General features: G+C 38.7%; 1 protein-coding gene across 1 annotated transcript; it reads left to right on the top strand.

Annotated features, from left to right (window-relative positions):
* The first annotated feature begins 610 nt into the window (after positions 1-610).
* On the top strand, positions 611-9,505 carry LOC132279979 (cysteine-rich receptor-like protein kinase 25). The gene is made up of 7 exons (XM_059782066.1): positions 611-1,694; positions 2,517-2,648; positions 2,735-2,892; positions 8,026-8,236; positions 8,377-8,614; positions 8,703-8,853; positions 8,951-9,505. Exons 1-7 carry the CDS (start codon positions 611-613, stop codon positions 9,257-9,259), a joined length of 2,283 nt encoding a protein of 760 aa, XP_059638049.1. The 3' UTR covers positions 9,260-9,505.
* The last annotated feature ends 6,499 nt before the right edge of the window (positions 9,506-16,004 follow it).

Genomic DNA, 16,004 nt, shown 5'->3' on the forward strand with positions numbered 1-16,004 from the left:
AATTTAGTATCTCACCACATCAAATATATATTATATATAAAAACAAGTATATATGCTTATAATATTGAATAAATTAGTCATGTTAAGACTCAGGAAATAATTAAACAATTACAAAAATAATATTCAATTAAGTAAACTTTTTTGTGAATAGGATTATGATATTGCAAAAAAGTATAGATTTAGTTATATTTGACTGAAGTCAAGATATATATTCTGCTGACAATACGAATAGCCAAGATTAAAGTCATATATGTCTTGTAACGAATCCCTACTATAGTTGTATATATTTTTAATACGGTAACACGATTTCAGTATGTTAAAAATCTATTATTTTTACTTTCAAGACCATCACTTGTCACTTTTCAAACTCGAAGTAATAGCTTTGATGCTACAAATAATTTGGTTGAAACACGATTTTTAACTCTCTTGAAAAGTTTTTACGGGTTACGTTGTATGTCAATTTTACACAACACATGCTTCTCTGGCCGAGAAGGGACAAGCCCCATCAACCCTAGTGGCCCCACACCAATGTTCCTCTCTGTTTCCCTATTTTTCATTTCACAAAGGTCATAAATTAAGAGACATAAATCAGCTAGCTAAGCACTCTTAAATGGCGTTGACTTTTCACATCCTCTTCTTCCTCCTCTTTCTTCTTCCCCAACTTCCATACTCAGCTTCTGGAGCTCAAACATGGATCAAAGCCGGGTACTGGTTCTCCGGCAGCAAATTCCCGGCCGCCGATATAAATTCAGTTCTCTTCACTCACCTTATATGTGCCTATGCAGGCCTCAACTCTTCCACATACCAACTCTCCATCACCTTTTCAGACAACAAGTTCTTCTCCACATTCACCGACATCGTCAAGCAAAAGAATCCATCAGTTGCAACCCTTTTATCCATTGGTGGTGGGCAAGCCAATGATTCACACTATTCTTCAATGATCAGCCAATCTTCTTCTAGGAAGTCCTTCATTCAGTCCTCAATAAACACAGCTAGACTTTATGGCTTTCATGGCCTAGACTTCTGTTGGGTTTCACCGAGTACTGACTCTGACATGGCTAACATAGCGACACTTCTTGATGAGTGGCGAATCGCCATAGAATCCGAGTCAAGAAACTCCAGCAACTCGAAACTTGTTCTAACCATGGCTGTTCAGTTCTCACCATATCTTGATTCAACTAGTTTTCCAATTCAGGCTATAGGGAAAAACTTGGATTGGGTACATGTCATAGCATATGATTACTATGGGCCTGGATGGGCTAACAATACAGGGGCACATGCAGCTTTGTATGATCCAGCAAGTGATCAAGATACTGATTATGGCATAAACGCGTGGATTAATAATGGATTAGCAGCCAACAAGCTGGTTTTGGGGTTGCCTTTCTATGGCTATGCATGGACACTGGTGAACCCGAATGACAGTGCAATTGGTGCACCTGCAAAAGGTCCAGCCATAACCAATGATGGGTCGATGACATACAAGGCTATCAAGAGTTACATTCAGATAAATGGCGCTGTTTCAGTGTACAATGCAACTTATGTTGTAAATTATTGCATTATAGGATCATCTTGGATCGGTTTTGATGATGTTGAGGTTGTCAAAATTAAGGTTGCTTATGCGAAAGAGAAAAATTTACTAGGCTACCATGTGTGGCAAGTCCCTAATGATGACAATTGGGTGCTCTCTCAAGCTGGTAAGTTTTATATTATTTAATAATATATATATTGCGATTCTCAAACATATATGATGTGGGAATTGCCCAAGTCAATTTAGTGTCCTTCATACTGATTTTTCTGGCTAAATGTTCATAAAATGAATTACCCAAGTCAATTAATTAATTAGCAGGACTGTTCTTCATAATTTGAACTTTCTTTCAAACAAAGAAAATGGCCTCTTTAATTGTTTAAATAAGAATTGGTGGTTAATAACAAAAACTCCTGTCTAAATCTCATGGAGAGTCCATGGGTCTCAGTGTCAACAACTTATTTTCAATTTTCTGGTAAGCAATAGAAACTTTTGATAACTCTGCTTATTTCCATGAAATTAAACTGTTTATGCATTGAATGTTTCTCAAGAAACAATGTTAATGCGTAGGCATAAAGGGAATCTTGAAGCAAATTCAAAAGCCACTATAAACTTTTCCTGCTTTGGCTATCTGTGAAACATTCATTGGAACTATTTCCATGAAAAGGGGGGGCTTAACTTGCTTCTATGTAAGCATAAAACAAAGGGAATTGTACTGTTGAAGTTGTGAACACAAGAAAGTTTTTTATATTTTCTATGATATGAAGGAATTTTTATTTTTTTTTTTACCTGGTAAGTGAAATTTTGAAATAAGAATAGCACCAGCCGGGAAACAAGGAATTTCATTAGGATAAAGATTTCCATTACTTTTCTGTATTTCTATAATTGCTCTGACCAATTTCTTTGGCTTGCTTAATTTTAGAGATTAAACAAAAAGATATAGAGGTTAAACAAAAACTAAATGATCGTTATATAACACATTTCTTCACAGCTCAAGGGGACGATAAGGACCATGGAAACAAGTGGCGCTTATTAATAATCTTGCTTACAACTGGAGCATCAGTTATTCTCCTACTAGGTGCCATGATTTGGTACCTGCGGAAGAGAATGCTTAAATCAAGAGGTAACCTCTGCCAACCATGAAATTTAGACTGACAGTCAACTCTTTGAACCTTCTGTGTTTTATTTTTCTTTTTGTTTCGCTTCCAGGAACGGGGGACAAATATAATGGAAGTAGTATGGCATCTGTTGGAAGTAATAATTCTCCTAATTTGCAAGTATTTAAATTTGCTGACATTGAAGCAGCAACAAACAAGTTTTCAATTGAAAACAAGCTGGGAGAGGGTGGATATGGCCCTGTTTACAAGGTAATATTTGATCTTCATTTTTAGGTAGATTGCCTGAAAGATACTCTACATTTTGTAGATCAATAGCTTCCAACGTTTACAATGGTACAAGTGTTGGAAATAGTGGCCTAGTTACACACACAACACTATACTATTTGGAAGAGAATAGAAATGGAGGAAAATACTTTTTATTTCACTTGATAGAAAATGAGTACAATGCATGGGTTTATATAGGCTTCAAAACATAAATGTAAATGAAACTTAAAACCCCACTAACATATCATTTAGTAGGCAAAACTCCCACTAACCCACTAACATGACCATTTAGTAGGCAAAACTCCCACTAACCCACTAACATGACCATTTACTAGTTGTAACTCTCATGCCCCCCACTAACTCCAATAAAAAACTCACATAAATATAAAACACCAAATAAAATAAAGTTTAATTTCTAACACCCCCTCTTAAACTTGATTTTTTTTCAACTCCAAGCAAACTCCTAAACTTGTGAAAATCTGCAAACTTGAGGGGCTTGGTGAAAATATCCGCTACTTGATCTTGTGACTTGATGAACTTGAGTTCCACCTCCTTCTTAGTTATACATTCTCTAATGAAATGAAATCTTGTATCAATATGTTTGCTTCGTTCATGAAACACCGGATTCTTGGCCAAAGCAATTGCTGATTTGTTGTCCACAAAAATCTCCGTTGACTCTTCTTCTAGTATGTGTAATTCCTTCAACAAATTCCTCAACCAAATTACTTGACAAACACATGAAGTGGCTGCAACATATTCTGCTTCACAAGTTGAGAGGGTGACAATGGGTTGCTTCTTTGAACACCATGTAAAAGCAGTATTTCCCATGAAAAAACAATAGCCCGAAGTACTTTTTCTATCATCCAAATATCCGGCCCAATCGCTATCACAATAACCCACAAGCTTGAAATCATTAGAAAATGAATAGAATAACCCAAAATCAAGGGTACCTTTGATGTAACGAAGAATCCTCTTAGCCGCCTTGAAATGAGTTATGGTGGGTCTTTCCATAAACCGACTAACAAGCCCATCCGCAAATAATATGTCCGGCCTTGTGCATGTTAAGTATCTCAAGCTTCCAACAAGACTTTTAAAAAATGTTGGATCCACCGTCTCTCCATCTTCATCTCTTGACAATTTAATTCCAACTTCCATGGGCGTGTTCACCAATTTACAATCTTCCATCTTGAAGAATTTTCTTAGCATAGCCTTCTTGGTGAATGAAAATTCCATCCTTCATTTGCTTGACCTCAATGCCAAGATAATAAGCCATGATGCCAATATCTGTCATCTCGAACTCTCGAGCCATAACCTTCTTGAAATCTTCAAAAAATTTTGGATTGCTACCTGTGAAGATTAAATCATCCACATACAAGCAAACAAAAAATACATCTCCATTCTCACTTACTTTGGAGTAAAGAGCATGTTCATATGGGCACTTTGAAAAATTATTGTCTTGAAAATATTTGTCAATTCGCTTATTCCACGCTCTTGGTGCTTGCTTCAAGCCATATAAAGCCTTCTTCAATTTCAAGACTCTGTTTTCTTGCCCCTTTACAACATAGCCCATAGGTTGTTGAACATACACCTCTTCTTCAAGAAACCCATTCAAGAAAGCCGATTTCACATCCATTTGGTGGATTCTCCAATTGTTCTGGGCTGCCAAAGAAATTAACAATCTAATTGTTTCCAGACGAGCTACGGGTGCAAATACCTCATCATAGTTAATTCCGGGCTTTTGGTTGTACTCCTTGGCGACCAATCTTGCTTTATATTTTTCAACTTCATCATTTGCATTATTCTTTGCTTTTTACACCCACTTGACACCAATTGCCTTTTGCTCTTTTGGAAGTGTAGCAAGCTCCCATGTGTCATTCTTCTCTATGGATTTAATTTCTTCATCCATAGCATTTCTCCATTTTTTGTCTTGTGCCGCCTCTTCAAATCCTACGGGTTCATAATCCGCAAAGAGACAAAAAAGTGTTAGATCACCTAACCTTTCCGTTACCTCATCTGTTTCGTCATATATGTCACGAAGACTCCTCATGCGAAATGGTGGTGTGTCACTTGAACTTGATGATGATGGAGTTGATTGATCTTGAATTGATGGCGGTGGAGGTGATGTTGGTGGAGAAATGGGCTGCTCCATGCCTTCATTTTCTTGCTCCTCATCAGAAATTGAAAAAATATTATAATCTTCATTTGGAGTGTTCCAATCCCAAGTGGCTCCCTCTTCGAATTCAACATCTCTACTAATGACAATCTTCCCATTGCTTGGATTGTACAACTTGTAGCCTTTAGAATTTGCATCATAGCCAATGAACACCATTTTTTCACTTTTGTTGTCTAACTTGGTCCTCCTTTCATCCGGCACGTGCACATGGGCAATGCTCCCAAAAACCCGCAAATGAGAGACACTTGGCTTTCTTCCGCTCCATGTTTCTTGTGGTGTTTTGTTTTGCACACTTCTAGTAGGACACCGATTGGACAAGTACACCGCACAATCAACCGCTTCAGCCCAAAATTCTTTAGGCATTTCCTTACTTTTCAACATGCTTCGAGCCATATTGAGAATGGTTCTGTTCTTCCTTTCTGCATCTCCATTTTGTTGGGGCGATCTCGGAACCGTTAAAGGATGGTGAATTCCATTTTCTTCACAAAATTTTTTGAAATTATTTGATGTGAATTCACCACCTCTATCGGATCGAAGAGCCTTTACATCATAGCCACTTTGTTTTTCAACAAGTGCTCTAAATTTTTTAAACATTTCACACACCTCCGATTTTTGTTTAAGAAAATACACCCATGTTTTTCGGCTAAAATCATCAATGAATAATAAAAAATAATTATTCTTACCAAATGATGATGGAGAAATTGGACCACAAACATCCGAATGGATAAGTTGTAGTGGCGCCGTAGCTCTTGTGGTAGCTTCTTTAGGAAAACTTTTCCTTGATTGCTTTCCAACGAGACATCCTTCACATAATTGATTTGGATTGCTAATGAAAGGCAATCCCTTCACCATCTTCTTTTTGGCTAACAACTCTAATCCTCCAAAATTCAAGTGCCCAAGTCTCAAGTGCCAAAGCCAAGTTAAATCATTAACACAAGCCTTCAAACATTTAGCCTCGTCGGCTTGAATATTTAGCAAAAACATCCGGTTCTTTGTCATTGGAACCTTGGCAATCAAATTACCCAATGGGTCTCTTATCGAAAGACTACAATCCTTCATGGAAATATTGTAGCCTTTTTCTAAGAGTTGTCCCAAACTCAAAATATTGTTCTTCATATTAGGCACATAATAAACATTAGAGATAAATTGATGATGCCCATTCCTCAAACAAATCAATATTTTACCTTTCCCTTTTACCAGAATTTGTGATAAGTCTCCAAATGTTACCTTGCCATTTATTGATTCATCAATATCAACGAACTTTTCTTTGCTACCACACATATGGTTGCTAGCACCGGTGTCAAGATACCACACATCTTCTTGATCACTCCTTTCACATTTGTATGCTAACAACAAAGTAGGCTCCACTTCTTCATCAACATAATTCGCCTTTTCTTCAACATCGTTAGCGACATTTCTACATTCCGAAGCATAATGACCATACTTTTGACAATTATAACATTGAATTTGAGACTTATCATACCTCCTTCCATATGACCTTGAGTAATTTCCTCTACCACGACCTCTTATTTGTTGTGAGTCATGGATTTTTTCTTCATTGTTGGTTGTGTGTTGACCGCTTCTTTCTCCTCTTCCATGGCCTCTTCCTCTTCCTCGGTCACGTGCATTTCCACGTCCTCGGCCCCTTTGATTTCCTCCATGTTTTTCGTCTCTTTCGTTCAACGAAAACTTTGTTTGTAGCACTTGCTCCAATGCTTCTTGTTTCTTCACCACCTTTTCTTCATGAGCTTGCAATGAACCCATGAGTTGATCAACAGTCATGGAATCCAAATCCTTTGACTCTTCAATGGCTACAACAATGTAGTTGAATTTGGAATCCAACGACCGAATGATCTTTTCAACGACCCTTGTATCAGTCATGGTGGTTTCGCCATATCTCCTTAGTTGATTTACAATAGCCAGGACCCTCGAAAAATAATCTGAAATTAATTCAGATTCCTTCATATGCAATGCTTCAAATTCACCCCGTAACGTTTGGAGGCGAACCTTCTTCACTTTATCAACTCCTTGGAAGGAATTTTGAAGAATCTCCCATAGTTGCTTTGCATTTTCTGCACTAGCAACTCTTTGTAGCATTCCATCATCCAAACATTGATGGATGGTCATCACCGCCTTTTGGTCCTTCTTTCTCATGGCTTGTAAAACATCTTTTTCGGCTTGAGACAAAGTTGCCTCATCTTCTGGCTCATCATAACCTTTGGAAACAACTTCCCACACATCTTGTGCTCCCAAAATTGCCTTCATACGGATACACCAATTTTCATGGTTATCTTTGGTGAATCGAGGCATTTGAAATGGAACCGAATTGTTTGCCATTTCTTCTCTCTCTCACAAACTATCTCTGATACCACTTTGTTGGAAATAGTGGCCTAGTTACACACACAACACTATACTATTTGGAAGAGAATAGAAATGGAGGAAAATACTTTTTACTTCACTTGATAGAAAATGAGTACAATGCATGGGTTTATATAGGCTTCAAAACATAAATGTAAATGAAACTTAAAACCCCACTAACATATCATTTAGTAGGCAAAACTCCCACTAACCCACTAACATGACCATTTAGTAGGCAAAACTCCCACTAACCCACTAACACGACCATTTACTAGTTGTAACTCTCATGCCCCCCACTAACTCCAATAAAAAACTCACATAAATATAAAACACTAAATAAAATAAAGTTTAATTTCTAACAAAAAGTTCACAATGTGTAGTTTGAGGAATAGGCAGAATTGAATTAAAAGGTGTAGTTGATATATTGTGTTGGAAAAGAATAGTGATCTCATAATGGAACAAATGATCATTGTGTAGATGCTCTGTTAAGTTTAGAGTTGTCATATCAACATTAGACATAGTAACAGAGCTAAATCTGGCTTATACTAGTGAAAATTACAAAAATGTGTGCATGTTTGTTTTGGCAGGGTACATTACAGAAGGGACAAGAAATAGCGGTGAAAAGGCTTTCAAAGGCTTCTACACAAGGAATTGAAGAATTCAAAAATGAGGTTATGCTAACGGTAAAACTACAACATGTAAATCTGGTAAGAGTTTTGGGATTCTGCACTGAGAAAGAAGAACAGATACTGGTCTATGAATACATGCCCAATAAAAGCTTGGATTACTACATCTATGGTAAGCAATATTTAATGCTTCAAATAATTTTTTTTGAACAAATAGAGCAATTCCACATGGGGGTTGCAATTTAAGTTGGTGTGTGTGTTTCTCTATTTTTTGTGTCGTTAATCATCACCCATAAATTTAATTTGATGCAGATCCAATTAGAAGATTACTCTTAGATTGGGAAAAACGAGTTCACATCATTGAAGGAATTACTCAGGGGCTGCTATATCTCCAAGAATACTCAAGACTCACAGTAATTCATAGAGACCTGAAAGGTAGCAACATTTTATTGGACAGTGAGATGAAGCCTAAGATATCAGATTTCGGTATGGCTAGAATTTTCAAAAAAGAAGAATTTGAAGCAAACACAAGCCGAATCGTTGGAACATAGTGAGTAAAATGTCACTTTGAAATTAACCTTCTCAAACACATGTTCTACTGTTAAATTCTTATTGTTTTTGTTGGTTACGAATTGCAGTGGTTATATTCCTCCTGAATATGTAAAACACGGAATATACTCCACAAAATCTGATGTTTTTAGCTTTGGAGTTGTACTTTTACATATCATAAGTGGCAAGAAGAATAATTGTTGGTATGGTCCAAATGAAAATCTTAACCTTTTAGAATATGTAAGTTACTCTGAAACCTTTTGGCTTTGGTTATTAAACTATAATTTTTATCCCTCTTAAACCATAAAAATTCATAACATTGTATTAATTGTTTCAGGCCTATGAGCTGTGGAAAGAAGATAATGGCATGGAGTTTATGGATCCCTCACTGGATGATACATCATCATCATGTAAATTGATGAGATGCATGGTAATAGCTCTGTTATGTGTCCAGGAACAACCGGCAGATAGACCATCCATGTTGGAAGTTTCAACCATGCTAAAAAATGAGGTGATGGTTATGAACACTCCAAAAAGGCCTGCTTTTTCTATAGGAAGAGATCAAGATAGGGAAAATGAATCTACATTGCGGAAAGAATCTGGTTCGGTTGATGATGCAACAATTACCCATACAGTAGCACGATAAGGTTTCATTTTTTGTAGTCTTTAGTTCATTAGAGAAATTAAACTTCAGATTTAGTTTTTTTATGTTTTCTTAGACTGAACAGTGTCATCATTCTTGTTTCTTAGTGTATATACTTAAAAGTAAAAATTTCCTCATTAGAAATATGGCAGATATGTAGATAATTGCCCTTGAAATTCAGTAATATAGCATTATTGGTTCTGTCATCTCATCCAATCTAAAGGCCATTGACTGAAAATTCTTAATCGATATGATCACTTCCCGAATCAGACATTGATCCTCAAGATCCTTATCCTATGATGGCAAACTGCAACTGATTAAATCACTGCTGGTCTAAATTCAAATTTACTGGTCTAGTATCTTTGTCTTGCCTAATGGAGTCATCACTGAGCTAAACAAGTAGTTGAGATCCTTTCTTTGGACTGGGGATGACCTAAAGAATGACTGAATGAGGGGTTTTTTAGGCTTGCCTTGTAATGTTTCCGATTTTCATCGTTTTTCATTTTCTGGAATTTTTTGATTTTTTCCAAGAGTATTTTTGTGATGACCTAGGATTTTTCAACCTAGTGTGTCCTGTGATGACCCGAAACGGATCCAAAATGCGGAAGCAAAACAAAAACAAGTTCTTGGAGATGTACGTCATTCCTAAGACACAAGAATGGCCCTTCGAGGAAAATCAAGACTCAGCGGAAGCAAAATGAAGACAAGGGTATCAAAACCCTACCAAAAGAAGGACCATGGGTAAAATGGTTATTTTACCCTAAGTGGAAGGAATTTAACTTCCAACAAGTCAAATGAGATAAAAAACATCCAAAAACATTATTTGGTAACTTCATATGAAGTACCAAGGCCAAAGGAAGTGAAATCCCAAATGAACACCATCACGATTCGAACAAAAACTAGCACCCTCTCACAAAAACAAGGATATCTCAAGCTATGAGAAGAATCTACAACTTAAATTTATACCATTGGAAAGACAACAAAAAATAAATTAAAATGGACTCAAGAATCACCTGATTCGGAGTCCGGACGGAAAAGATATCAAGTCTTGAAGTTAAGGAAAAAAAATCCCTTTCTGGTTCAAACCAAATCCTAACACTACCTCACTAAAACTTGAATAATTTGAGTTACAAATGAAATCTGAAACTCTAATTGGTACCATTGAAAATCTTATTTCGGCGCGGTCAGTTTATGTAACGACCCTAGCTGATGCCAAAATTTTAAAAAAATTCGGCATAACCTCCCCTAAAAGCCTTCAACAACCTGTCCCAATACACAAAACACATAAAATCATCCAGCATCCCATTCATCCGTTCATTATACCTCAACATAGTTCCTCTCATGGTGGAACATCCACACACCAATTAATCTAAATTATCATAATTACAGTCTTAAAATACAAGATTAATATTTAAAGTCCCTGTCTTACAACGTTACATGATACAATTACATGGAAACATATACCATAATTCCATTAGTTTCATTTACATCAAACAAAAGATAAGTTTGTTCTTAAGTTACAAGGCCATGAATACTAACTTAGTTACATACCCACAACTATGAATATACATAAACCGGTCAAAATACAAAATAGCAAACAACCTTCTAACAACTTTCAAGCTTGAGGTGGATTGTCGTCCACCGGTTCATTTCCAAGACCTGAAAAAAATAATATAAATAGTAGGGTGAACAAATATGCTCAGTTAGTGACGCTTAAAACACTTTTCTTGTGTCCCTGTGAATCCATACAAAGAATAGGCCAATAGGAAATGAGGATCATACAATGTCAGAAAATAATACAACATTCCAACTAAACTCAAGTACAACCCACACGATGCCATGAAATGCAAATGCATGCCAATGTCACTCCCCATTTACTGTTCTCAAACATCACTTTCCAACTGTTAATATAAGCCGCCCTTTGGTGACCCCGCAGCGACACGAGAGGAGGATTGGCTAGTGTCCCTGACCCTTGGTACCCCCGCAGCGTCATTATGGGGCCCAGCTAGCTCAACCACGCTAGGGCGACTCTCTAGTCCCCTCTAGGCTATATTAACACTCCGGCCCTTTGGTACCCTCGCGGCGACCGGGTTTTTTTCAAAACCGTTTCATCAAATCATTTTTCCCCAAATCTCATATTTTCATTTCAAACTCATTCTTCCCCGTTTCATGCCCAATGTAAGTGCATGAGTGCATCAATACCATGAATTTAATCATCATTTCACATTCACTCTACTTAAGTAAGCAAGACATAATTTCGCAAGAATTTCTCAAAGGATTATAACATGCTCTTGTACAACAATGCATCTAGCACAACGAACATATATAAATCATCACATAAGCAAGAATTTTTACATAAAACATTTAAAATAAGTTCTCACATAACTACATACACATGCTATAATTTCTTTAAACTACAACTAGCATAAGTAAACATGTCTAGGATCAAATTAGAAGATGTAATTCACATAGGAGCAAGAAACTTGTGGATTAAGAGCCCCTACCTCAAATTTGCACAAAACCCTTAAAAGTAGGTCTTGAATTTCGAAATCCAAAGGGTGTACAAAAACTGAAATTGATGGTATGGATGCGTAGAGCTTGTCGTGGGCTTCGTTTTGCCTCAAACGGCACTTAAAAATACTAAGAGATGAGGGAGCAATAAAGCCTTGAAGATTGAAACCAAAAAAAGAAAAAAAAAAAAACAGAGAGCTTTTGGAACGAGAGAGAAGCTTACGGGAAAAATAAAAAAAAATAGAACAAAAAGTGGTCTCATGACCATTTTAAGTGCATGTGGGTCCCACCCATTTTCCTTTTTCTTTTTGTTTTAAATTACACCACACACACAAATATATACACATATGCGCGCACACACACACACACACACACACACAGATATATATATATATATATATATATATATATATATATTGACACAGACATTACATTCTCCCCAACTTTCAAAAGATTTCGTCCCCGAAATCAAGCCATACCTGGGGAAAAAAATAACTCTGGATACTTGGAGCGAACCTCCTGTTCAAGCTCCCAAGTAGCCTCATCGACTCCGTGGTGTCTCCAAAGGACTTTCACTATTGGTATCGTCTTGTTCCTCAACACCTTTTGTTGTGTGTTAAGAATCTGAACTGGTCCTTTCTCGTAGGAAACATCCTCATCAATGTCTACACCAACCCAACTCAAAATGTGAGATGGATCTGGCTCGTACTTTCGTAACATCGATACATGGAAAACATTGTGGACTCTGTCCATCTGTGGTGGCAAAGCAAGTCTGTAGGCAACCTCTCCTACTCGGTCCAAGATCTCAAACGGTCCAATGAATCGTGGCGACAACTTGCCACTTTTCCCAAATCTCATCAAACCCTTCCGTAGAGAAACCCAAAGAAAAACGTGGTCTCCCACCTCAAAGGATAACGGCCGTCTCCGCTTATCCGTATAACTCTTCTGTCGGCTCTGAGCTGTAAGTAACCTCTGTCTTATCAACTTAATCTTCTCAGTAGTCTCAAGTACAATGTCGGGTCCTAAGGCGGCTGTCTCGCCTACCTCAGTCCAACAAACAGGAGACCTACAAGGTCTACTATACAACGCCTCAAATGGAGCCATCTGAATGCTCGCCTGATAACTGTTGTTGTAGGCAAATTCAATAAGTGGAAGGTGATCCTCCCAACTACCACCCAAGTCAAGCACACATGCCCGAAGCATATCCTCCAAAATCTGGATAGTACGCTCTGACTGACCGTCAGTCTGTGGATGGAATGCCGTACTCAGGTGCAACGCTGAGCCAAACGTTGCTTGAAGTCCTTCCCAGAACTTCGAAGTGAACTTAGCATCCCTATCTGAAACAATGGTTACTGGAACTCCATGCAACCTTACAATCTCCTTCACATAAAGAACACCAAGCTTCTCTGCATCGTCTGTTGCCTTAATAGGCAAAAAGTGAGCCGTCTTGGTCAATCTGTTAATGATGACCCATACGAACTCATTGCCCCTTCGTGACCTTGGAAGACCTGTCACAAAATCCATAGCAATATGCTTCCATTTCCATTGCACTACAGGTAATGGTTGTAATAAACCGACTGGTCTCTGATGCTCGGCTTTCACCTGCTGACAGGTAAGGCATTTAGCCACAAACTGTGCAACATCTTTCTTCATCCCATTCCACCAATACTGACGTCTCAAATTGTGATACATCTTGGTACCACCTGGGTGAACTGCAAAGCGGGAAGTGTGAAACTCCCGTAAGACGTCCTCACGACAAACTGTAGGAACCACCAACAAACCCCTGAACCGTAAACCCCCATCTGCATACAAGGCCCAATCTTTCACTGTCTCACCACTGGAGATCAAAGCGTGAATGGCATCTAAATCAGGGTCCTGTCTCTGTGACTCAATCACTCGTACAACAAGAGTAGGCTGAGCCACAAGACTAAACAAGAATGCTGGCTCACTGTCAACATCGTCATCAAAACAATACAATCCCATCTCTGCAAAATCCTTAAGCATCTTCCACTTCCGAATAGCCAGACAGGCTAAAGTTCCACGAGATTTTCGGCTTAAGGCATCTGCTACCACATTTGCCTTACCCGGATGATACTGCAAGTCAAAATTATAATCTTCCAAGAATTCAACCCATCTTCTCTGTCTATTGTTCAAGTCCTTTTGGGAGAAAAGGTATTTGAGACTTTTATGATCCAAGTACACCTCGAATCTCTCACCATACAAGTAGTGTCTCCAACACTTCAAAGCAAACACAACTGCCACCAACTCCAAATCATGAGTAGGGTAGTTGTGCTCGTGAGTCTTCAACTGTCGAGACCCATAAGCCACTACTCTACCATCCTGCATCAACATACACCCTAAACCATCACGTGAAGCATCACAATAGATCACATAACCCAAGCCACGCTCAGGTATCACCAATACTGGAGCCGTAGTCAATCTTGTCTTCAATTCCTGGAAAGATGACTCACAGGCTTCATTCCATGCAAACTTAATCCCTTTCTGGGTTAAACGGGTCATAGACGCTGCTAAACGGGAGAAATCTTTCACAAATCTCCGGTAGTAACCCGCTAGACTAAGAAAACTACGGATCTCAAACACATTCTTGGGTTGCTCCCAATTCAAAACAGCTTCAATCTTTGATGGATCAACTGATACTCCGCCTTCTGAAACAACATGTCCCAAAAACTTCACCTCTTGTAGCCAAAACTCACATTTCTCATATTTGGTATACAACCGGTGCTCCCGCAAAATCTGTAAAACAATACTTAAATGGATCTCGTGCTCCTCCCGAGATTGTGAATATACAAGAATGTCATCCACGAAAACTACCACAAACTGGTTCAAGTAATCGTGAAAGACGCGGTTCATTAAGTCTTTGAATGCCGCTGGAGCATTAGTCAAGCCAAAAGGCATAACAAGAAACTCATAGTGTCCATACAGTGTACAGAATGCTGTCTTCGGGATATCCTCATCCCTAACCCGCAACTGATAATAGCCAGACCTCAAGTCAATCTTAGAGAAACAACTGGCTCCCCTCAACTGATCAAATAAATCATCTATCCTTGGCAAAGGATATTTGTTCTTGATGGTGGCGCGATTCCACTTCCGATAATCGATGCACAACCTCAAAGAACCATCTTTCTTCTTAGCAAACAAGACCGGTGCGCCCCATGGTGACACACTAGGTCGGATGAAACCTTTCATCCTCAAATCATCAAGCTATCTTTTTAATTCCTCCAATTCAATTGGTGCCATATGATACGGTGCTATAGAAATTGGCACGGTACCAGGCATCAAGTCAATAGTAAACTCCACTTCTCGGTATGGAGGCAACTCTGTTAAATCCTCCAGAAACACATCCAGAAAATCACGAACAACTGCAGGATAATATTCTTCCACAACATCATCCTCTTCAGCTATAAGGCTAGCCAAAAAGTAATTACCACGACTCCATCCACGAATTCCATAAAACGATGAAATGTGGGAATCACTCCGATCTCCCACAAAAAAGAAACAGTCTCCCTCGGGAGTACAAACTGTAACCCTTCCTCTGTAACAGTTAATCGTGGCATGAAAGGAAGCTAACCAATCCATCTCGAGAATGACATCAAAGCTAGTCATCTCCAAGAGGATAAGGTCCAACACAAAAGTCTGCCTGGCTATCACAATGGAACAGTCCCTCACGACTCGGCTCAAAGACACTGAAACTCCAACTGGTGTATCAACACACAACGCCCGATCCATAAAACTGACCTCTAACCCCGATGCAAGTGCAAATGATGATGAAATGAAAGAATGAGATGCACCAGAATCAAACAAAACATGGGCCTAAGAACCAAACACTGGAAATATACCTCGGAGAATTGAAGATCCAGGAGATGCATAAGTCGGTGCAAGGGGAAAGACACGCCCCTGCGGTGCCTGTGCCTGTGAATTACTAATCTGAACACCAGACTGTTGTACCGACACAATAGGAGTATCCCTCCTAGCTGGTCGTAAACCCTGAGAAGACAAGGCAGGCTGTGGTGGTGGTGGCAGTGGTCTGAAACCTGATTGAACCATAGCCGACTGTGACGGCCTCTGCCGTGACCCTCTGCCACTAGTGGTGCCTGCTCCCTAACTCGGACGGTCCTGAATCAAATGGCCCTGCTGGCCACACCCATAACAAGCCTTCGGAGCTGAAGAAACTGAAGTCAATCTCATGGGACAACTGGACTTGTAATGCACAGGCTGC

The sequence above is a fragment of the Cornus florida genome, unplaced genomic scaffold (assembly GCF_030987335.1).
Source record: "Cornus florida cultivar Cherokee Brave unplaced genomic scaffold, ASM3098733v1 CherokeeBrave_3.0.0_Hap2_Chr10, whole genome shotgun sequence".
Lineage (NCBI taxonomy): Eukaryota > Viridiplantae > Streptophyta > Magnoliopsida > Cornales > Cornaceae > Cornus > Cornus florida.

Coding starts and splice junctions, on each gene's coding strand:
- LOC132279979 (XM_059782066.1), top strand. CDS start 611: ATGGCGTTGACTTTTCACATCCTCTTCTTCCTCCTCTTTCTTCTTCCC. Junction 1,695..2,516: donor TTGGGTGCTCTCTCAAGCTG/GTAAGTTTTATA, acceptor ATTTCTTCACAG/CTCAAGGGGACGATAAGGAC. Junction 2,649..2,734: donor GAGAATGCTTAAATCAAGAG/GTAACCTCTGCC, acceptor TTTCGCTTCCAG/GAACGGGGGACAAATATAAT.